Raw genomic sequence first — 22,519 nt, 5'->3', positions numbered from 1 at the left:
AAGAAGCCCTATATAAACCCTTTCCTAAGAATTTGAAGGGCATGGGGTGAAAGGGGAAAATCCGGCGCCGTACTTTGCAGACAGGGCGAACGCCGGCGACCCGTCGTACCCAACTTCCCTCCGAACGAAGTCCTTCTGTGTTCTATGGGCTCCCCTCCGATTGCGACGTTGCCGCTGTTCGCGTAAAGATCGGCAAAACGGAATTCTCCTGTGAAATGACGGAGAAGCGAAAGGTTTAAGGTTGTGATTGGGCGGATGGGGAAATTGCACTCCTTCCTGCTCAACTTAGGCCCTCGGTTAGCGACCGGGTATCTTAAGGACGGAAACAGCGGTTGATTACTCAGGTGAGGGGAGTTTCCCGGAGCGTTCAGGTAGATCCGAGGGGTTTGTAAGGGTTACTGATGGCAAGTAACATTCCAGTAAGTGAGGTTTATTGGTCTCTGGTGGATAAGGCCGATAAGAAGTTTATTCGGGTAAGGGAGTTGCCTTCTTATGGGAAGAACAGGTACGATTCGTACTTCCACAAGGTGTTCAAGGTCTACACACAATTATGGAAGTTCCAGCAGGAGAATCGGCAGAAGCTGGTGGAGGCAGGGCTGAAGCGATGGGAGATCGGAGAGATCGCGTATCGGATCGCACAGCTTTACTACAGCCAGTATATGAGGACGAGTGAATTGAATTATCTGACTGAGTCGTATATCTTCTACGAGGCGATCTTCGACAGAGAGTACTTCAAGGAAAACCCGCAGAATCTGGGCCTCGTCAACAAGCAGCTGCGCTGCCTAGGCCGTTTCTTGGTAGTGTGCCTGTTGTTGAATCGGCGAGAGAAGGTTCAGCAACTCATCAATGATTTCAGGATTCTGCTTGAGGAATCTCGGAGAATGTTTCAAGTAATGCTTTCCCTGCTTCATGGAATTAGGTCGTTATTCTTTTTAAAGAACTTTATTTGCTGCTAGTCTGATGGGTCTGTTAGGCCTGACATGACATGAATGAAGTAGATTAGTGATATGTTCCGGGAACGAGTTTTTTTTTTTTTTTTATAGATGCAAAGTGGAGAAGATTTTCAGGAAAATATCTCAATTTGAAATGCAAATATTGTTTCATGCATGAAAATCAGTGGTCGATAACCTTTCTTTTGTTTTCTCTGTTTTTGTTATTTAACGATATCAATTTTTCATTTATGTTTGTTGGTTTAGAAAGAAATGGTGGAACTTCAACTATGAGGTTGATATTTACAGAGACATGGTTCACAAACATGCGTTTAGGCTCAGAATGTTAGTTTATTTGTCCCCAGTCCCACATTAGCTAAGTATCCGCATGCCTATGAGTGTACACGTGGATATGGTTGGAGGAGATGGCGTTTTCCTGTCTCTTGTGTGGTGGCAGTTTTGGAAGATGCAGTCAGGCATTGGTATTTGCAGCATGGTGACGAAAGGACATGTATTGTCTTATTTAACACTCCATAGAAAGGAAGGAATTTGGAATTACTTGATTGAGATCACTTTCTCCACGTCACCAACTTGTTCCTATAGATTCTCAGATAAACAGACTATGCTTGGACCTAATTTCCTGATTAGTTCCTGATTTGTTGCTCTGCCTTATAATGACAGATTTATTAACTGCTCAGTATTAGCTGGTTTGTGCTTGATGTTGTTATCTGATTTCCTTATGTGATAAGTATTTCAACTCTGCATACTTAAGATTGATTAAAATGAGCAGTATTTCTGCATTTCAGTTGCATCTCGATTTTGAACAGAGTGTTCTTTGTCTTGGCCACAAGGTGGGAGTTGTGAGGAGTATAATATATATATATATATATATATATATATATATTCTGTTTCACTCAAGGGATTAAGCTTCCATTCTTCCACATCTATCTTATTTACCTCACCATACACTTATTAAATTATTAATCCTACTATCAGTTATGGGCTAATAATTTGGCATCGACGATATGGCATTGGCTATCAAAAGTAATTATAGGTTTCTGCTTCTCTTGTTATACTTTTCTGCATGGGATACCAATCTTCTATGAATGTGTCAGTTAATTGTGTGTTCAAAAGGAGTTCCTTGTATTCATGTTGTTGACTGTATGGATAATATTGGACTTGCTTTCTGTTCTTAAACTTGATTATTGAAACCTTTGACAGCATGCTAAATGAAGGGTTCTTTGTCCTTCAAATAGAAGATGAAGAAATTGGGCTATCTGGACACTTAGTTAATTTGATAATAACTTGTAATTGCAACAGTTATTATTTTAATTTCTTTAGCTTTATATTTTTTTGTTTGAAGAAACGTTGCTTTCTATTCATCTTTGTCCAGGAAACTGATTTTAAGGAATGGAAGCATGTTTTGCACGAGATGGTCAGATTTATCAGAGTTGATTCAGACTTCATGAACATCAGACCTTTGCGGTACAGCTTGGTCCTTGATGCTCATTTTGAATCCATTCCACATGTTTCATCTGAGAACAAAAGAGCCTTGCATTTAAGAAGTGCAATCTTATGCAGTTACCAGCACAATGAGGTCAGACATTAGCACTTTGTGCATAATGTAGAACAATTGCAGATTCAGGGGTTTTATCATTTCCCCCACCCCCAAATTTTCTAATTCTCATATAGGGGATCTTTCAACAGGTTAAGTTCACAGAAATTACTCTTGACACCTTCAGAATGCTTCAATGTTTAGAGTGGGAGCCTAGTGGTTCTTTTTACCGTGTGAGAGATTCTGAAGTTAGTAAGAATGGTAAGGAAGAAGGTCTAGCTGGGGGAACTGCAAGCACTCGTGTCATGCATCTTGAGGATATCACTGATCCTTCGCTGCCACCAAATCCTCAGAAAACTATTTTATATCGTCCATCTGCTACACATTTTCTTGCGGTAAGAGATGCTCTTGTGTGGATAGCTTGTTCTTTAGATACTTCATATATAGAATTTGATTTTTCTGTTCAATTGCTCTTTTTTAATGTTTAAGACAATGTCTTCAATCTTGAATCAAGCAGTGTTGGCTGACATTAATCTGGTGAATCAGCTTTTATGTCTATATACATATGTGTATGTGTGGATGTGTATACTAAAGTAATAAACAGCTAATGTTAAATATAAAATACTAGATTTCTGTTAGCCTGTTTCCATCAGCGAGGGGGTAGACCAGACGTGCATCAGCCAATATACACCGACATTGGTACATTGGTTTGAGATAAAGTTATTGTCGACAGAAATCCTGGATCTTGGTATTTGTACTGCTGTTTTTCTGTCGGAAGTGTATGAAAAGGCACAATGTCCTAAACCCGGCGGCCATGTATTGGTTAATTAAGCAAAATAATTTGGCTACATTAATCTCTTATCATGGCATCTTATTGATATGAAGCTATGTTTTTAGTAATGTCTGTTCAAGATGCCACAGGAGCTTCAATGCTCCTGGAGGTGCTGCTTTTGTGAAACCTAATGCAAACTTGTTGGGTGCTGCTTTTCAACATTTTGCTCAAACATTATAGGAAAACAGTCATGAAATATTGTGATACTCTGGATTTGTCCTCTTTTAGAGTTAAAAAGCAAAAGAAATCCAAAATAATGTAAAAATGTTAGGTTCAATAAACTTGTAACATTATTTTAACCATGTAAGTTGTAACTACTTAATTTTGGAAACATGCAATATTATTGCAAAGACAAAGTTTGACTATGCTCAGGAACTGACTTTTTCTTTGTTAGTAAAATCTAAAATGTGCATTATCTAACCTCTTAGCTGTCATATTAGAAGATAGTGTGCCTATGGCATTATAAGAAACAACCTATGGAATATGGGTGTGCCTGAAAAGGCTGCGTACCCCTGTCGACACGGGTGTTGTTGCCTGCCTAGATACGGCAGCTTTAATTTTTGTATTTTTGGGTATATTTTAGTATTTTTTTTGTTCTGTAATACATTTTTATGAATATAAGCGATGAATTTATGTGTGTAAGTATATAATATAAATGTATATTTACAGTCATATCTCTGTACCCAAGTTTTTTGAAAATTTCTCAGTACTCGTACCCATCCCAGCACTTGTACTGGCACCCATACCCATACTCATGTGACATAGGAAACAATGTATCTTTATCATCTTTCCATTGCTACGTTGTACTTTTCTTATGTGAGATTGTTTTGGAAAGAATAAGTTTATTTATTGAAATGCTTCTTTTAATGGACTATGACTTGGTTATGTGCACCTAGATGTACCTTTATATTTCAGATTGAAATGGTTACATGTGATTTGCGAAATGAACTTAACCTAACCTAGTTAATTTCATTTTTGCTGTGTTATTAATTATTATATCTTTCTGAACCCAAGTGACTTATAAATTGTGTTTTGTTATGGTCCCAACCATAGTTACAAATAACAGTTTAGAGTTTTAAACGGCGAGGCTTTTCTTGGGTATAATACGGCGAGTTTGAAAGAAACAGGAAAAAAAGGGAGAAGTATGGTAAAATTTTAAAAAATTTTAAAAATACTAAAAATTAGGGAAAATAAAATAATTAAAAAACTAATAAGACAATACATGTACGATCTTACATATATGTATATTATATGATATTTATAACATAAACACAGTAACCATCCATTATTAACAGCTGCACCCACTGCACACCCAGTGTGCACCTGATTTCTGGTGTAGCAGCAAATTTACAGTGTGGTCAGAACCCATGTGACAAACTTTGTAATCACGGTTTTTTAATGCACTCTTCAACACAATGTGTGCAGTCCATTTAGAGCCCCTTAACCCACATGAACATGTAACCCATCAGCATAAGAACGTGAGAAATTAAAAACTAGAACAAGGAGCAAGAGACACTGAGAGAAAGAGAACCGCTGGTTGTGTGGAAACTGGAAACCCAGCAGAGCAATGGCAGGAACTGAGAGATGGGGAAGAGACAGAAACTGAGAGAGATGGAAGAAGAACCGACAGAAAGAGAGATGGCTAAGAAGAGATTTAAACTTTGGGTAAGGCCTAAAGAGAAAAAAAAATGAAGAAAGAAATCTGTTGCCTACCTCAATGGACTGAATGAGCAGTTGTTTTCTCCAACTCCGATGGTATAACTCGTCTTTTTCAAAAACCCTAGAACGCCCAGCTTCTTCCTCCGAACTCAATTCAGGTATGATCGATGAAGTCGACCTTTTTTTTTAAAGTCTGTGTACTTTAAGGCCATAATAATTTTCAAATATTACAAGTTATGCCACCAAACCCCAAAAAAATTAACGCATAAAAAGAACGCGAGAAAAATGCGTTTTAATCTCATTTTAAACGCATTTTTTTCGCTTCTTTTTCATTGTTTCTGTTTTTTTTTAAAAAAAAAAAACACTTATTCGGCAAATGAATTTCTCACATTTTTTCGTATTTTTTTGGAAAATAACATGTTTTTTTTTATTATGCTCAACAGAGGACTTAAAGTAGGCCTGGGAATCGGGCCGGGTACCGGGCTTGGTCGACCATGCCCGGCCCGTTTTTGTTAACTGGCGGGCAGGGTCGGCCCGATGCCCAGATCCAATAACTCGCACGCGAATTCTGTTGGTCGACGAGAGAAGAATTAGAAAGCGAAACGGGATCCCGGAGACAAAACGGAAACCCCGGATTTCCAAACATGGGAGGAGCCTCCTCAAGCTTTGACGTTTTTCGGGCCTTTGTTCCTATCTGTTGGAAGTTCCTCTTCCAGCTCCTCCCGTCCTGTTGACTTTCTGTGGTTCTTCCTCACTGCAAAGAAGAAGAAGATACGACACGAAGAGGGGCCGATGGATGTCCTCTACTCAATACAGAGCCAGACAAAGTCGAGCTTGATCCTGGCGAGCCGCATCGCCCTGAGCGAAGCGAGGGAACTCAGGGAAGTCAACTTTGTCTTCTCCCCACTCACCATCCACATCCCCCTTTCCATGGTCGCCTCTGGATCAAAAGGACGGTGGAGCTGATCAGATTCTCTCGTTCCTGAGGATGGAAACTTGAGACGAGCTCAACTCGTTCTCCGCCCACATGGTTCCCTTGATTCTCGTCGACGGAAGCAGGCTTGGACAACCTCGTGTGGTGGAGCTCACAGCTTACGGGAAAACTTGCACGCATAGAGGAAAAAGAAAAGAGAGAAAAGGGGGAAGGGTTGGGAGGGCGCGGCGGAGGAGGGAAATCAAGATAGGAACAAAATGTCGATCGATACATCGATTGACCTACCGGGCCGTCGGGCCAGGCCGGGCCGGGCCTTGAGAATGATAACCGGGCCCGACCCGTTAAGATCTCGGGCCGGGCCGGGCTCACTCAAGTTGAGCCCGATAAGAAAAATATTGGACCCAAACCCGGCCCGACGCCCAGGCCTAACTTAAAGCAGTATAACCCAGTAAATTATGCTACATTTTGGGTGCATACATGTAACACGCGTAGTTGTATGACTCTGGAAATACTTTTGAGTTTTAAAAACTACATTGTCAACAACCGAAAATAATTTATGCGTAACTTACTATCCAAGTGTATCAGCTAAGTAGTATCAAGCCAGGGACCACGTTATAGCACTAACGGAGATATGGTTGACCTTCAAAAATTAAAACAATTTTTGGCATTTTTTTACATTTTTGCATCTTTTTTAAAAAGACAGATTTTGGCTGGCCTATTTTTGAAGTATAAAACAGGTTTTTCTCGAGAAAGACGGTTTTCTGTGACAATTATGGTGTTTGTCTTTTCATTAGAAGTGTTTTTTCTTAATTTTTTTTTCTTTTTAAAGTGCCTGATTATCTTCAATATATTTTCTGAGACCTGCATCTGCATGTGCTTTAATTGGGTAGTAAGAGTGATGCTTAAATTGCATGTGTTTGAAAGATGGATCTTGGAACCACCTCTAGTTTAAACTATAATTGGAAATGTGAATCATCTCATATACAGTGTGTTGTCTGAATCATTTCCCTGGCAAGATTGACAAGCCTGAAGGGCAATAAAGAAGAATAAACAGAGAAAGCAGAAAAAGGGAAAACCAACTCATGGGAGACTGTCAGGCCAACAGCATAATAGTTATATCGTCATTAATTCATTACTCTTTAAAATATTCTAATGAAAATGGTTTTGTGTGTGCTTTTATGTATTACAGTTAATGTGCTTGTTCGCTTGCAGGTGCTCGCGACTCTATGTGAAGAGATGCCTTTTGATGGAATTCTGCTTATATACTTGTCTGGTAGAGTATGGTTCTTGTTTAATTTAGTTTTTTTACGGTGTTTCCTAAACACTCATTTTGAGTTTCGGAATGCTTACACGCATTCTGCATCACATTCCTGCAGGAAAGGGGGATCAAGATATCCCTTCAGTTTCTGTACCTGGTGATAAACTTGAGCCTGTGGAACATGGTTCAGGTTATCTACAAGGCCATGAGATGATGTATGATTCAACAGCTTTGTCACCTGTTCATTCCCTAAATGACAGTCCAACTCTTAAGATAAATCAGCCTGACAGTTGTGAGAGCTATTTGCAACTAGGTTGTCATGGAGGTACAAGACTCTAGACGTCCTACTTATGTCAGTGCTATTATGCTTTTAGCTCACTTATTTAGTGTCTGTTGTTAGCTGGTTGTGGCATTTTTTAGTTGTCTGGCTGCATATATATGTTTAGCAACTGAAGGTTTCAGCTTCTTAGAGTTAGATTTCCATGTAACAATACATTGTTCTATGTTTTTTTCAGGCGTAAATGGTCTTTATGCTTGTGATTTGATTCCTTTCTCAAGGCGGCCTCTGTTTTTGGTTATTGACAGCAATTGCAGCCAATCATTCAAGGCAGGTTTGTCTACTCTATCCCGTCTAACTGAGGAAGCTCAACCACCTATGGCATGAGGCAGTTAATTGTTGTCATTCATTATGTATAGCCTTACATTCTAAAAAGGTGGAAACTAGGATTCTGACTTCTATTCTTCTACATTACCTGACAACTTGGCGATTATGTCTATTTCTCTCCTTGAATATGTAAAACAGTAAAAGTGAACATCCAATAAAAACAGAGATGGACTTGGCAGTTAGACTTCCCAGGGTTGTAGAAGTTAAGATTTAGCTTTCTCTAGAGAGGAATTAGATCCTAACTATCAGTGGTGTAGCCACATTTAGACCTAGGTGGGCAATTGCCCACCCAAATCTTTCAAAACCTAACTGAGGCCAGGTCCAATGCATTGAGTGCCACTTTGATTAACTGATCGGTGCCTCCTTTGCTTTAAATTTCAAATCCATCTCATCATTAGAATCATTGATGAAGAAGATTTTCTAGTCAGCACAACCTTTTCTCATAAAATAATTTTGCTTTAAATCTCTAGTTTCATTTGAACTAGATAGCTTCCTGGGGAATAGGCCTCCTGCCTTTATTCCAACAAAAAGAATATATACATAAGTAAAGGTCTGAAAGGGACCTTAACAAATAACACCAAAGGATTGGCCCAACCCTTCACAAAAGAATGAACTCTAGATTCATGTAATCACAGAGAACATTAGGAAAAAGTGATTTATTATAATTTCTTTACTGACACAAAGTGTTCTTAGTGTGTGTATGTGTGTGTGTACATATAGAACCTCAAAAAATAAAAAACATTTTTTTAAAAAAGTGACAAACATGTTTCATTTTACCTTTTTTTTAAAATATCATGATTTTATTTTATATATATATATATATATATATATATATATATATAGGCTGGGGAAAATTCGAAATTTAGGAATATTGGTATACCATATAAAGAATGATGGCAAAGTTATGTGATTTCTAGTAGTTTTCGTACAAAAAATAGCTATAAACAGTATGAATAGTTCCTTGAAATTTTATAAGAGGCAAAAAAAATGTAAAATAGTGCTTCAAGTACATATAAAAATAGTTTTTTAATAAAAGGGGAAAATTACTAAATAATGTTTTTATCTGAGAATATATCTGTAATTTTGTAATAAAAATGTTTTCTTTTTGTGTTTCAGGATACTTTTAGAAAATCGTTAATATTCATGAATATATATATATATATATATATATATATATATATATATACATATATATATAGGGGGGGTGGGGGGAATCAATGCTGTCAGATGCTGGGTAGTTGCTGGATGTCTGAAATTTAAGAATTTGTCACACCATAAATCATTAGTAAAGGTAAGTCATACGGATATGCCAAAAATGGTGACTGTCGACACAGGTGCGCCCTGACATGGCACCCAACTCAGTTTGATTGAGTCGGGTTCTGCTAACCGCACACCTCGTCCCACAAGTGCACGAGGTGTTTGTAATGACATTTCTGTTCAACTTTCTTTTAGGTGATGAATTTGGTGTTGACACCTTCACTTGATTCTTACAAGAAAAATGGTTTGTAAGAGAAAACTATAAAGAAAAATTTATGTAGCTATGTGCTGTTGACCTTTTCGTATAAAAAGTAGAGAAATTAGGAGAGTATTTTATGCGGCTATATACTGTTATCCTTTTTCATATAGAGAAACTGTTGCTAGTGATGTTACACAACCGTGCTTTTGTTTTTCAGTTTGTGTTTTTTATTTTGCAGTGATCAAGTGAATATTCTAATACTGAACCCAAACGCTATTTTTTTTAATTCTCCAAAAATATAAGTATGTTCAGTCTTTGTTAGCAATGTGTGTTAAGTATATGCATTAATACTATGTTCTTTGAAGCCTTACAGGATATCAGTGGCACAGAAAAAGGTGACAGAGCTGCTTTACTTCTTTCACCTGCATCCCCATCTCCTGCTTCTGGTGCTACGGAGAAAGTTCGTTACTCTAGTGGTAGCCAGTTTACTATGTTCCTCACTGCCCCTTTACAGGCCTTCTGCCAATTGGTTGGTCTATCTGGCTCCAAGTTGGTCGACATGGTAAACTGATTGGTACCATAGATTTGCTTTTGATATAACGTATCCTGGTTGACATTATTCCTTGTTGGATTCAGCACAATTACCATGGGGCTGATAAGCTGCTTTCCACATGCCTAGCGGAATGGGGTAGTTCTTTGGCAGCAGATGATTCACTTGATCCAGTTTGGATTAGAGTATTTGACGATCCTTTCTTGAGGCGTCTTATTCTCAGGTCATTTCATATCCTAAATTTTATTTTCAGATGTGCCTTTAGTCAATAGTCACTCGCTAGGGCCGTACCTCCCAAGAATTTTAAAGTTAAACATTCTGGTTGGAATCTTTTCGAGATAGCCAGTCCTGTGAAAATTTCATAGAATATGTGTTGCTTTCTCTAAATTTTTAGAAACTGATATCTATCCCAAATTCTTATTGAAGTTATCCAGTTGCCCTTCCATAACAGGGATTTGCAAAAGGAAGCTGAATGAATTAGTTGAAAAAGGGGAGGTGGAATTCTCTTTCTATTTGAGTACCTGCCAAGAAAATATTCTCTCTCTGTACATAGAATGTTTTTTGGCAGAGGCAGAATCAGAAAATTTTATCTAACATCTCTAGTATGAACCTTCTTTACCTAGTTTGAAGTTTGAACCTTCTTTAGGTGCATGGATATTTTTTAAGCAATTCAAAATATTGTGGAAAAATGTGATATTATCGCAAATACATGATGATGTTTATATGAGGGTTTTTGAAAGTTACTTTTAAGAGAAATTTTATTCCCATTTATTATGTGTTGAAAAACAATTTCCCATGCCTTTTTCCTAATTTTTACAACCAAAAGTACTGATCATTTATTACTTTTTTGATAAATTTTATATGTTTGAAAATTTTAATATTTTCAAGATTTTCTCGAGAACCATTTTTTAACAAAATTTTGGTGAAAAAAATTTGAGAGAAATTGCCAACAGATATATTATTTGTTCAAGTGTATTGTTCCCGAGAAGAACGTAATGGTTAGTTCACATGATGCTCTTCAATCTTCATTAAAGTAGTTATTTGGCTTTCTCAGGTTCATATTCTGCCGAGCCGTTTTGTCTCTCTATGCCCCAACTTTCAGTCAGAAAGAATTTGTTCCTGAATGCTTGCCTCCTTTGCCGAATTCCTTCCTCCCAATCAATCCAAGGTTGCAATCTGCTATACTTGGAATTGCCAATGTACTTGGTGTTGCCAGCCATTTCGTTTTCTCTGATGGTATTCTCCAACAAAGTTGCATTGAATCAGTTTTAACAGAACTAAAGGTGTCAGACGTACAGCAAGTGAATGGAGATGGGAATGACTCCAGTCCCCCAGGAGAAGGCAGTCGATGATTCATCCTGTTCTATATGAAGCTTAATTGTTGCCTAGAGGTTTTCTGTTCAACACCATCAGTATTGAGGATTGTGCACTCGTTTGTGTGTATTGCACAGACGTTATGTAGATCCCCGTCGAAATCTATGTGACGCTGATTGTCTCAAGGTGGTCTGAGCAAAATGAAGGGTCTAACTGGGATGATCTCCATGGCTGTTCAAGGGTATGTAGACTGAGGATAGCTGAAAAGAGGCTCTTCAGACATTTCTGTGAATGAATTCAATGCAATTGTTTGGATATCGTGTCATGTCTGTGATCTGAAATTTTTGAGTGGAAGTATGTTGGATGATATGGACTTTTTCTTTTGTGACTAGTTTCTTTTTTGAGACTTATAGTCCTGGTGGCCAGTGTACGTGTTTCCCCTCCTGGAGCGCATTAAATTGCATTTCTGTGTGTGATCATGGGCAGAGTGGTTTCGGTATGACTACGACATTTGTGCGCCCATCTAAGTCTGGGCCATGTGGCTTTTAATGTTGTCTCCACCCCTTTTTTTGTCTCCAAGAACGGGCCTTTCGTTGGACCTGTCTTGCCCTTCACGGGTGGTGCTTCTGAGAATGGTGCCTATGCCATCCATATTCGGCTGCTTGAAGCACCTTACCTCATTTTCAACCTTTTCGAAAACTAAACAGTACTTAAACGTTAGTTTTGTGCATCATCATGATACTGCTAAAATCCAGTTACCATTTCATGTGCATTGAGATGCATCTAAGGATATCCATCAATCTTCTCAACTGGACACATGCGAGCTAAGTGAGCTGATGGAAAACAGGGTTAGATAGGGTGCAGTTCATTATAAATGGATACACTTGCATTTCACAGTGGATCTGAAACCGAAGCACATTTTAACTTGTGTGCATGTGCTGGCGATACGATCATGGTTTTGGTGTTTCCCATATATTTACTCTTGGGAAATTGATGTTGATTGGGAATAGCAACAGTAATCATGGCTACATGTTCAAACTCGCGCGAGGGAATAGTTTGGTGGGTATCCTTTTCAGTCGCGATCTTGCATAGCTAAGCAATCAATCCTAGTAGAAGCAAGAGTTCCCAGCCGAGTATGACACTTGAAAAGCGTATAACCAGATCGATCGATCTCTCTCATCGAGAAAGGCGAGTCAATTTCCAGTCATATTAAAAGCAGAAACAGGAAGAGCAAGAAGATTTGAACACAGGACTCTCAGTTGTGTGTTCATTTAAGTTCGTTGCATACCATTGAAGGTACAGCATCCATGCTATCAGATGGGATTTATCGATTGATATTCCCAGAACCAAGAAAAAGAAAAGGAACCTTTTAAGGTATACATATATATATTATATATATATACTAAAAACCAGAACTTATTGTGTCTGAGCTAGACCACAAATAATTTTAAACAGCCACAAGCACTTTTGCTCAAAGAATTCTGTCCTGAATATCCGTTAGGAAGCTCGAAGCTAAAGACGTAAGTTTCTTGCCAGTCTCCCCTGCTATGTTCTTCAATGAAGAAATGTCTTGTGATGCCTGAAAAGTAAAATATATTTTTCATGTAACATAGAAAAATGACCAAAGGAATATACGGTAGGAACAAAACTTGAATAGTTCAAATTACAAGCAGGGACATAAAATGATTGTGAAATCATAAATAAAAAAAAAAAACCATTCAATTCCAGAGATGGGATTCATTGTTCAGCAGAACAATCAGCCGAGGATTGCTAAATATTTCTGCCCAGGAGGAGGAGCTGGGGGAGGAAAACCAAAACCAGAACCGAAGTCAATATAATCAAAGACTTGCTCATCATTGAAAGGCATGGAAAGTCTTAAGAAGTTCCTATAAATCAGATAAGCTATTTTTCATACACCGATACAGATAAGATGTAACTTCATCATAGATGAGCTTCCGTGTTCAAGTTATGTGAGAACTCTACAGACGCTAACTCCAAAACTGACATGCAAGTTAATAAGAAAAAATGTTATGTGACAGAAAAAGGAAAAGAAAAGAGAGTTTAACCCACAACTTAAGACTAGAATAACTGAAAAACAAGAATAACATCCAAACTGACTAGTTTTGCTAGTCAACTACACCAATGTAAAATGAATTTGGGAAGCAAAAAATCACAAGTACCTGAAAAGAAATGCGGTTAATAAGGTCACTTGCTGTCAAGTCAACCCGAGAATCATTTCTGCTTTGGCCAAAAAGATCAGCACTTGAAATAGCGGCTGAACCCTATGGTAAGACAAAAGAATTCCTAAGAATAGCAAGTCAAAAACTAAATTTGCAAGCACACAGACACACACAAAAAATGAAAAAAGCCATTGGAAAGGAACTCAGGCCAGATGCAAGGAAAAAACAACTTGCCAGGTACATAAGAGACTAAGATTATGAAAAATATAATTTAAAGATACAATTGCAACAGAAGGCACTTGACAGTAACATAAAACTCTATCAGAAATACTAAATATACCGAGAACTTCTGCAAGGTGACTTGGGTCTCCACATCACTAGCCTTACTTTGATCACCAAAAAACTGAGCTGATGAAATAGACTTTGCATTAGAGAATTTCTGTCTGGCTTCATTTGTCTCCTCAATCTGCAATTCATCAACACAGCAGTTAGAAAGTAAACGTCCTCACAGTAGATATTCTGGAACTAATAACAACAAAGAACGAGTAAACTTCCTAGCTCCCATGTCAAAATTGAAAACTTAACCACTATTTTACTTCTTCCTTTCCATTTTCCGAACCTCCTTATAATTTAATGCCTTGTCCTCTTTAGTCTTTAAAACATATTACCCTTGCTTATAGATAATATATTGAAATTTGAAGATTAACAGCCCAGCCAATCACTGGTGTTTGAGTGAAGATCTTTCAGAATCTAAAAAACAACAATTCTTCAAATGAGGGCTTAAGGCGATAAACAACACTGGGATCAAAAGAATCACAGTAACACCAGAAGAGCAGATTAAACCTCTTTTAAAAGAATAAATGAGAGAGATTGAGCATTGTCATTAAAGAGAAAAGCAGAAACTCCTTTTACCAGGTAGCATTGTTTAGATAATAAATGTCAAACTGCTGGAAGGAAATAAACAGAGACAAGCCACGCACACCATTTCCTTTAGTAGGAGAAAAAAAGGTACATGTTTAAACTTTAAAGGATGACTCCTTCAACAGTTAAAATAAAAAATCATACATAGAAAAGTTATTTATATCACGTCTATGAGTACAAGGCATGTATCATAAGCTTGAGGAACTAAAACGACAAAAAAACATACCTTCTTAAAAGACATGTAGATCACTAAAAGAGCGATGGAAAGAATGGCACCTGTACTTTAGAACTGGAAGATGCTCTTTTCTCAGTGCCACTCCCCATTCCATATTCTGCAAAGAAGCTTGAAGATTTGGGTGGAGAAACGTGGCTGATGACTTGAGGGCCACTAGTATTGTCATCAGAATTCATACTCTCCACATATTCAAAACGGGAAGGTAAAGAGGAAGTCAGTGTAGTGGTAGAACTAACTGAGGAACTAACCACTGGTGCAGGTTCAACAGGCTTTTGATCATACAGGCTTTCACTGGTCTGTAGTCAAAAAGTCACTAAGAAATATTATACTGAAGAAAATTCACAACTCATAAAACTTCAAAGCGATCCAGAAAAATTAATTTATTGGTATAACCTCAAACTTCTTGAGGTGCATGTACCTTCGTAGTAAGTTTCCTAGCACCCAGTCCTCCTGTCTTAGTTCCTGTTTTCTTTGCACCAAGAGGTTTCTTGACAGGTTGAGAAGGAGTTTTAGGTGACATAGGCTTATCAATTGGAGCTTCTTTTGCAATTTCCACAACCTTGTCATCAGGAAAACCACCAATAGCATTTGCAGACTGGGAGAAAGCAATAGGAGATTTTGGAGAATTCAAAACAATGTCATCAGTGCCACTCTTTGCAACTTCTTTTGACAAAAGTTGCCTGTATAGTTCAGCAGCTCTTGATGTGTATTTTGCTTCAATTTTACCACCATCAGTCCATCCATGCTGTTTAAAGAAAACATGAGCACGATTATTTCCTCCAAAACTCATCATCTTTAGCTGTTCTGGGGTCCATGAATCTAAATTTGTCGACCTGTTTGCCAAGCAACATGGTATAAGCTTCAGCAGTGCAGAAGACATTATTCTCATAATGAAATGGCTAACAATCGGGGGGAACATGAAATGTCAATGCTTCACCTAGCAAAATCCAAATATTGAACAGCAAAACATTAAAACACAAAGGAGTCCTTGATCTCAAAAGCAACTTACAAACAGTCAAAACTGATGCTCAAGCTTCAAGGAAAGTGCAGCCATGAATTTATAGCAGCATGGAACACAATGCACTTGTACTTCACCTAGAGAAATCCAAATATTGAGCAGCAAAATACGCAAATGTAGAAGTCCATTTTATCTCAAAAGAAACTAAAAGCGGTAAGTACCCAATGTTTAAGTTTAAAAGCAAAATGTAGGCATGAATTCTGCCACATTCCATCTCCTGCATGGCAGCATGTGAAATTACTTTAGTTCCTGCCTACCACTTAGGTAAACCAATTACAGGTATATTATAGAAGCAGAACACGCAATTTATGGGCAAAACCAAGACACTGAAAAACCTATAGGTAGTAGCTTATCACTTTTGCAGAATAAAGAAGATGATAAGAGCACAACCTTGCCAATGTGTATCCTGAACTCTGAAGCAATGTTATTTGTATAATACGATACAGACGCATATCATACGATATGTATCGTATAGGTCAAAAAAACTTGTACGATACGTGTTCGAAACATGATACACGTGCGTATCACACCCGTATCGCACAATACATGCGATACAGCCCCGTATCGTACGATATAGGGGTAAAATGAAAAAGGGGCCCGACGGCCCCTTTTTTGCATCTTATTTTGAAACCTATGCTTCTCTCTCTCTCTCTTTTCTTGTTTCTAAACACTGCAAGAGACATGGGAGGGAGAGATTTTCTCCATTTGCATCAAGATTTGCCGGTGAAGAAGCTTTATTTCTCGTTGTGAGGAGTCTCGAGACGGTGGGAAGCTTGGAGAAAGAGGATTTTTTAGTTTCTAACACCAAAAAGGTAAGAAATAACTCATTTTTGTTGTTGAATCATTCATTTCTCTTATTTCCTACATTTATTTGTATGTTTTTACTTATTTTGTGAAGATATAATGTCGGATCCTGCATGGCAGTGGTGTACAAGGGTGAATCCCAAAGATAGGTTAAGAGTTAAGTGCAATTATTGTAAGCAAATCATATCAAGAGAGAGTTTTGCTTGTTTTTTCAGATTTTTTTTAGAATTTTTCTATTTTTTTTCTATTTTTTATAATTTTTTAATATTTTTTACAAATTAAAAATTAATTTTACGATACGTTACGATACGGCGTATAGGTCGGCCCGACCAATACGCGATACGATACGCCAGTGATAACATTGCTCTGAAGAATGAAATTCTCCTAGAAGCTATAGCTTATGTAGTTTACTCACTAGATAATAAAATTTTTTCCATATGTATAAAATGGTCTGCAAATGGACAAAGACTAGCATGTGACAAGATGATACTTCATAAAACAGGCAATGTAGTCTAGCATTTAGACATACTGATGCCCCATAGAATAACACACATGTGATAACATATGGTCAGGAAATGAAAATAAAAGAAAGAAACCTGACAAGAACCAAATATCAAACATATAAATATATAATGAAAGAACGCCATTAATACAACACAAATTGCATCATTTCATCTTCAAGGATTCAGCCCTCCTTCTCATGCAAACCTTAACCAAGTAACCTAGAAAAAACTCTCAATTCCAACTGTCACCATTTTTGCATGGTTGACATGTACACCAAATTATGCAACAGTAGTCATTATTCCCATGGCATACCATAAATCTTCTAATAGTGAAAATGGTACACAACATAGTCATAAGAAGCATATATGGATGCCAAAAAGCACATGTTAAAAGCAGAACATGGCTGACTCAGAAAATAGATTGGAGTATTGGACAAACTCTGGAAATCAGAAACTTTTCACTGGAAATGATGTTCCCAAAAAATTATGGAATCATGACTCCTAGGTTAAAAACAAAAAAAAAAGGACAGATTATGGAATCAGCCTATCGGGACTGCCAGATACAAAGGCCAAGGCCTCTAAAGGCATCGGTACATGAATTCCATCATAAATCCCTAGTTGTGCTTGAAAAATGTGTTCCATGCCTCGCCTCAAAATCAGTTTTATATGTTACAAGTGCACTGCCACTCCCACCATCTTTTGGGTGCATTTGATGGGGCGTGGAAATACTGTAAAAGAGGGGAAACAACATGGCTTTCCCTGCCCCCATCAAACAAGGTTAATTTTCCTACCTGAAACCTGGAGATTTTGGGTGAAATTTACCTGAGGGTCTGACTTTTTCACCCGGTAAATTACTCTCTTTATCAGGGCGTACCAGCAGTCTGAAGATTGCAACAGTGGCCTCCTTCCTCCATGACAGTGGCAACTGTGTTCCACCTCCATGCCAACAACAGCTAAGGTTGTTCTGAACCCTAGTGAAAACTTTTAAAACTATACAATGCCCCAGCTAAGAAAAAAAAAAATCTAACTCTGCCACCATGCAGCTTTCCTGCCCTCCGGAAAAAAAGCTACAGATGATCTGAAATGGTATCTTCTTCCCTGAAGCAGCCTGTCTTTATTATATTAAAAAACAAAACCTTATCTTGGCAGCACCTAACACCTCCCTCTCTCTCCCTATCTGTGTGGCCCCATTCTTCATTGATCATTGATGCTGGTCAGAGGTCATTTTTTGGTGATTTTCTCTTCTAACTGCATGACTTTTTCTTCTCAGCAATCAATGTTTTCTCATCTCACTATATCATTTTTGTCCACCGGGCTTAGATTTTATAGATCTGGCACTGCTGCAGCAGGCATGTTTTGGACTCATTACTAACCTGACTTGCAGATGCTGCAGCAACAACAATCCATTTTATGGCCTTATGCCCACAGATTGCATGTCCCACTTTTAGAACATGCCCTCCTCTCACTTCTTCTTGCATGACTGAAGCTAATGACAACTCATTTTTACCTTCCCATGTATTTTTTTGGGTGAGCCTTTACCACCCACAACAAGGACCGAAGGCCATCGACTTCCCCCCTCCATTTCGGGTCATAAGTTGTGCCGACATCAACAGTGACAGTGGTGCACCCTTCAACTTAGGTGTTGTGTCTCATCACCTTAAGACGCAAGAGCAAGGTGTCCACAAGAATTAAACTAGAGACATGCCTTATTACAGGACCTTAACCCGACCAGCTACGCTATACCTCTTGAGGCACATTACATGTATTTTCAAACATTGCACACCCTCATACAGCATAGCAGGGCCAACCCAAGTTGTCATGAGCCACCTAAGTGGCAAACTGATATAGATGGTTGATAGTGTCTTGGAATATGATGCTATTGCATGTGGTTGTTCCTCAATTGCACAAATTAGGTGCTCAGATGGATGTATGATGTATCATGTTCAACTTTTATCATGACAGGGTTGAGCTGGTATGAACACGTTATTTGATTAAATGCTGGGTTGTTCCCTTGGTATGTGAGAATGCAAAGTAGATAATATGCATCTAAATGAAGTTTCCTTTGAAATAAAAGTAATTTACAATAATTTTGAATATATTAAAAAAGTGTGGCCCACCAGCTTATTTTTCAATTTTAAATATATTTATAATAAAAGTATAGCCTGACAACTTATTTTGGAATTTCGAATATATCTCAAATAAAAGTATGAGATAAAATAAATAAGATAAAAATCGTGTGATTATTGAAAAACAAATTAAAAAATAAAGACATTGTAACAGTTGGTTATTTACAACTGTTTGTCTCCCCTTCCCTCATGACGTAGTCATCAATCACCCAAAAGTTTCTCTACTCAAGCTTTTTTTAGTTCATCAAGCACACCTCATTTTAGGATGAGGGGAAATTTCTCCCCTTCCACCCTTTACCAAGGGAATTTTCCCCTAGTGAAGTTTCCCCTCCACATCAGGGTGCCCAACCAAACGCTACCTTATTGTCATAACCACCATCATTTCCACTATCCCCTTCATCCATCATATTTCTCACCTTTGATACACACCTATTTGCATACAGACATGACTACAATTGTAGTAGCCACATCTACCACTATGACCACATTATTTCCACCCTACCACTTCCCTTCTTCTTCCACAACCACCAACCAATTATTTTCTGTACAAACATTACCTATTTTGACAAGTTCTAAGTTTTTGGACTGAAAAAAGCTGTCCTAGAATTTATCAAGGGACTTCACAAGGTTCTTAAGAAGTGTCAACTGAAATTCAATCGACACTTTGTAGAGTTGGTTACTCAAAATTTGGATGATAATTCTGCATAGCCAAAGGGTGTTGCTCGAAATTTAGGTGCATGGGCAGGGTTGGCAATGTGACAATGCTATACCTATTTTGGTCATGAGAGGAATTTGACTATTTTATTTAAGATATAGATGAACTCTTCTTGGAGATATCTAAACCATTTTTCCTGAAGTAAGTGGATATGTTTAATAAAATTATCCCCGTACTGACATATTAAATATGCTATCTTCTATTGAGTCAAAATAACATGCTCTTGTGCATGAGTTTGGTGTGACCATTACAAGAAATCCAAACATCACTATACCAATCACAGGGTTTGGGCTAGCTTTTCAAGGGGTCTCTAAAGGAAAGATCCTTTACACATTATTGCCCTCTTAGCCCGATGTACAAATTTGTCAACCTTTTGCATTCTTTTCAATCTTTTTTTTTTCTGTTAATCTGCAAGCAAAACATTCCTCCAATTATTTTGAAGCTTACTTTTTTTTTTTAAGGATGCATGGTAACATCTTATTTCCCTTGCTTCTCATTGCATCAGTTAGGAATAGTCTTCATAATCTTCCCAGAAATTCCTGCCTGCATCTAGTCTTGAGTTCTATTAACTCTGCAACTTTCAACTTGTGAATCCCGAAAAACTTCTACCTTCATGCCATGACCTAGCAATTCCTCTTCATATCCACTACTCCAGCAAATGCTTAGTGAGCTCCGGTGACTATATTACACTAAATATTCAGCATACAACAAGAATTCAATATCTTGAAATCCAAAATGCTTGTAAAGAACAGACTTCTTCCGTGAATACAGCCCTCTGCAGAAAATAGGCAAAGGACAACAAATAGAAGATCTATTTTGTCTTAAGCTTTATACTTTATTTAACAACCTGAATAACTTAGTCTTGGAACCCTGACGGTCACAAAATTCTCATTCACCAACTGCAATCTTACCTTAATTTGTCTCCCACTAACAGCATACAACGTAAGGTTATTGGCATCGAAACACAAAATTATTCAGCAGCAGGTTGATATTTCTCAACTGTATGCAACCCGTATAAAAATGTAACAGAAAAACCTTTACATTATGCCAAATAAATTCGTTCACTTATTGAAGCTGGAGAGAAAAGAAAAGTTTCCATGAAAGTGATCCATCAACCAATGCTTCATTGTGACCATAGAAAAAAAAGATTAAGCAAAGCAAAGAAAATCATTTCACAGAAATCATTGCGAAGGAAAATTAGAGAGAACAACACCGGATTCCCATCCGTTCAAATTTCTTAATTTAGAATCGAACACCACTGCTCCGAGGTTCAACAAACCTCACGAATTCAAAATGCTCGCCCCTTGCACCTCGAGAGCACCAACTCATGCATCAATAGTCATCATCAAATCGAGCAATCAGAGGACGCACTCAACACCCGATTAATCCAACAAAGGAAGAGAAAAAAATTCACTTGTCATCAATCCAACCAAAAAAGCTGAAGGAAGTTCCACAGAAACAATTGACCATGACATCCATTGGCCCGAAGCCCGAACTCGGAAAGGCAAGCAGCCAGACTACCTGACGAAGCTGACATGCACACCAAGGCTCCGATGAACGGCCGAGCAGTCGATGCAGAGGAAGACCCCGTAAGTAACCGACGCCCAAGTTGGATTCTTCGCGTTACAATCGAAGCACATCTGCGGCATCGATCGGAAAGGTTACCGGTTCAGATCAACGAATTCCCAACCCAATAAAATAAAGGTTGAATAGGAAAGAAAGAGCGTGAGCGGCAGACAGAAGTCCAGACCTTGTTCTCCGACCTCGATTTCAACTTGCGAAAGATGGCGTTCTTGTCGTTAAAGTTCTCCGCCGTTGCCATGGTTTCCGGGAAACGAGCAAGATCCCGGCGAGCGCGCGGACGAGAAACGAGGAAAAGAGAGAGCGAGAGCGAGAGAGAAGAGAGAATGAGAGAGGCAGAGCGCGTTCAGAGCACCTGACTTTTTGAGTTTTTCCCTTCCCTCGTCTCGGCCTGCGCGCGACTCGCCCAGTGGGAAACCAGTTTACCCGTAGAAAATTACGCTCTTACCCTTACATGTCGGGTTTCCGTTGAGAAAGTCCACCTGGTTTGGATATATATAATCTAATATTCAATTCAAACTCAAATCCGCTGATCGGACTGAATGATGAAATATTTCAGGTCCGATTTATATAATTCCACTCGTGACTGCAGCTTTTGAATTTTATGTAACAATTCATATATAAATCACATAAGAACTTCAGTTAGGTGTCCATTATCAACATGGTAAATCTGGTACTTGGATAAATCTGTGTATTTCTTGGCTCAAAATTGATCCAAACTATCTATTTTTGCTTGATTTAGCTTGTTTTTAAGTTACGTTTGATGCTTTTTTACTAGTTATTAGTTATTAACATATATTATTTTTATCTATACTACTTATTTATTTAAAAGTTGCCTTCATTTTGAATTTTTTTCTGATATTTTGTATATATACATGTATATACACTGCCGTATTTCTGTACCAATGTTTGCTAAATTTGTTGAGTTTGTATCTGCATCTTCGTACCAATACCCGAACGTGTATTTACATCCATGTACCTTATATTCATATCGGAGAGTCTATGCAGTAGCAGAGCTACATATATGCTTGCGTGGGCAATTGCCACACCAGCAACAAAAAATTTTCTTTATTTTTATATAAATGTCTTACAATTATTTACTTATTTATATACGTTGCGTCCCATCAAAAAATAAAATTTATACAACAGTAAATTTGGCTCTGCTATTGATACTATCTATGTATATCCAATCGAGTTCAATTTAAGTAATATTCAATTAATTGAATAATCCAATCCATTTAAATTCCATGTTTTCCTGCAGTTGGCTCGATCGCTTCCGAGAGAA

At 38.0% G+C, this 22,519-nt stretch overlaps 2 protein-coding genes across 4 annotated transcripts; one reads left to right on the top strand and one right to left on the bottom strand.

The window, feature by feature from the left end:
• Positions 1-11,563, top strand: LOC116265904 (uncharacterized). 2 transcript variants are annotated; one of them, XM_031646895.2, is made up of 9 exons: positions 1-890; positions 2,323-2,526; positions 2,637-2,879; positions 7,122-7,182; positions 7,286-7,492; positions 7,683-7,778; positions 9,653-9,849; positions 9,924-10,060; positions 10,892-11,563. In XM_031646895.2, exons 1-9 carry the CDS (start codon positions 402-404, stop codon positions 11,187-11,189), a joined length of 1,932 nt encoding a protein of 643 aa, XP_031502755.1. In that variant the 5' UTR covers positions 1-401; the 3' UTR covers positions 11,190-11,563. The 2 variants fall into 2 exon arrangements, with proteins under 2 accessions (XP_031502755.1, XP_031502756.1); XM_031646896.2 differs by having other exon boundaries at positions 2-890; positions 7,683-7,774; positions 9,661-9,849.
• A 767-nt stretch (positions 11,564-12,330) lies between these two features.
• On the bottom strand, positions 12,331-21,604 carry LOC116266174 (probable ADP-ribosylation factor GTPase-activating protein AGD8). 2 transcript variants are annotated; one of them, XM_031647287.2, is made up of 7 exons: positions 21,404-21,604; positions 21,175-21,293; positions 14,906-15,320; positions 14,529-14,783; positions 13,672-13,797; positions 13,332-13,433; positions 12,331-12,730 (listed from the first exon to the last, which is right to left on the bottom strand). In XM_031647287.2, exons 1-7 carry the CDS (start codon positions 21,473-21,475, stop codon positions 12,623-12,625), a joined length of 1,197 nt encoding a protein of 398 aa, XP_031503147.1. In that variant the 5' UTR covers positions 21,476-21,604; the 3' UTR covers positions 12,331-12,622. The 2 variants fall into 2 exon arrangements, with proteins under 2 accessions (XP_031503147.1, XP_031503148.1); XM_031647288.2 differs by lacking the exon at positions 21,404-21,604 and having other exon boundaries at positions 14,906-15,424.
• Between the last annotated feature and the right edge of the window lie 915 nt (positions 21,605-22,519).

The sequence above is a fragment of the Nymphaea colorata genome, chromosome 12 (genome assembly GCF_008831285.2).
Source record: "Nymphaea colorata isolate Beijing-Zhang1983 chromosome 12, ASM883128v2, whole genome shotgun sequence".
NCBI lineage: Eukaryota > Viridiplantae > Streptophyta > Magnoliopsida > Nymphaeales > Nymphaeaceae > Nymphaea > Nymphaea colorata.
Note: the sequence above shows the minus strand (reverse complement) of the source record. Positions and strands in the feature narration are given on the sequence as shown.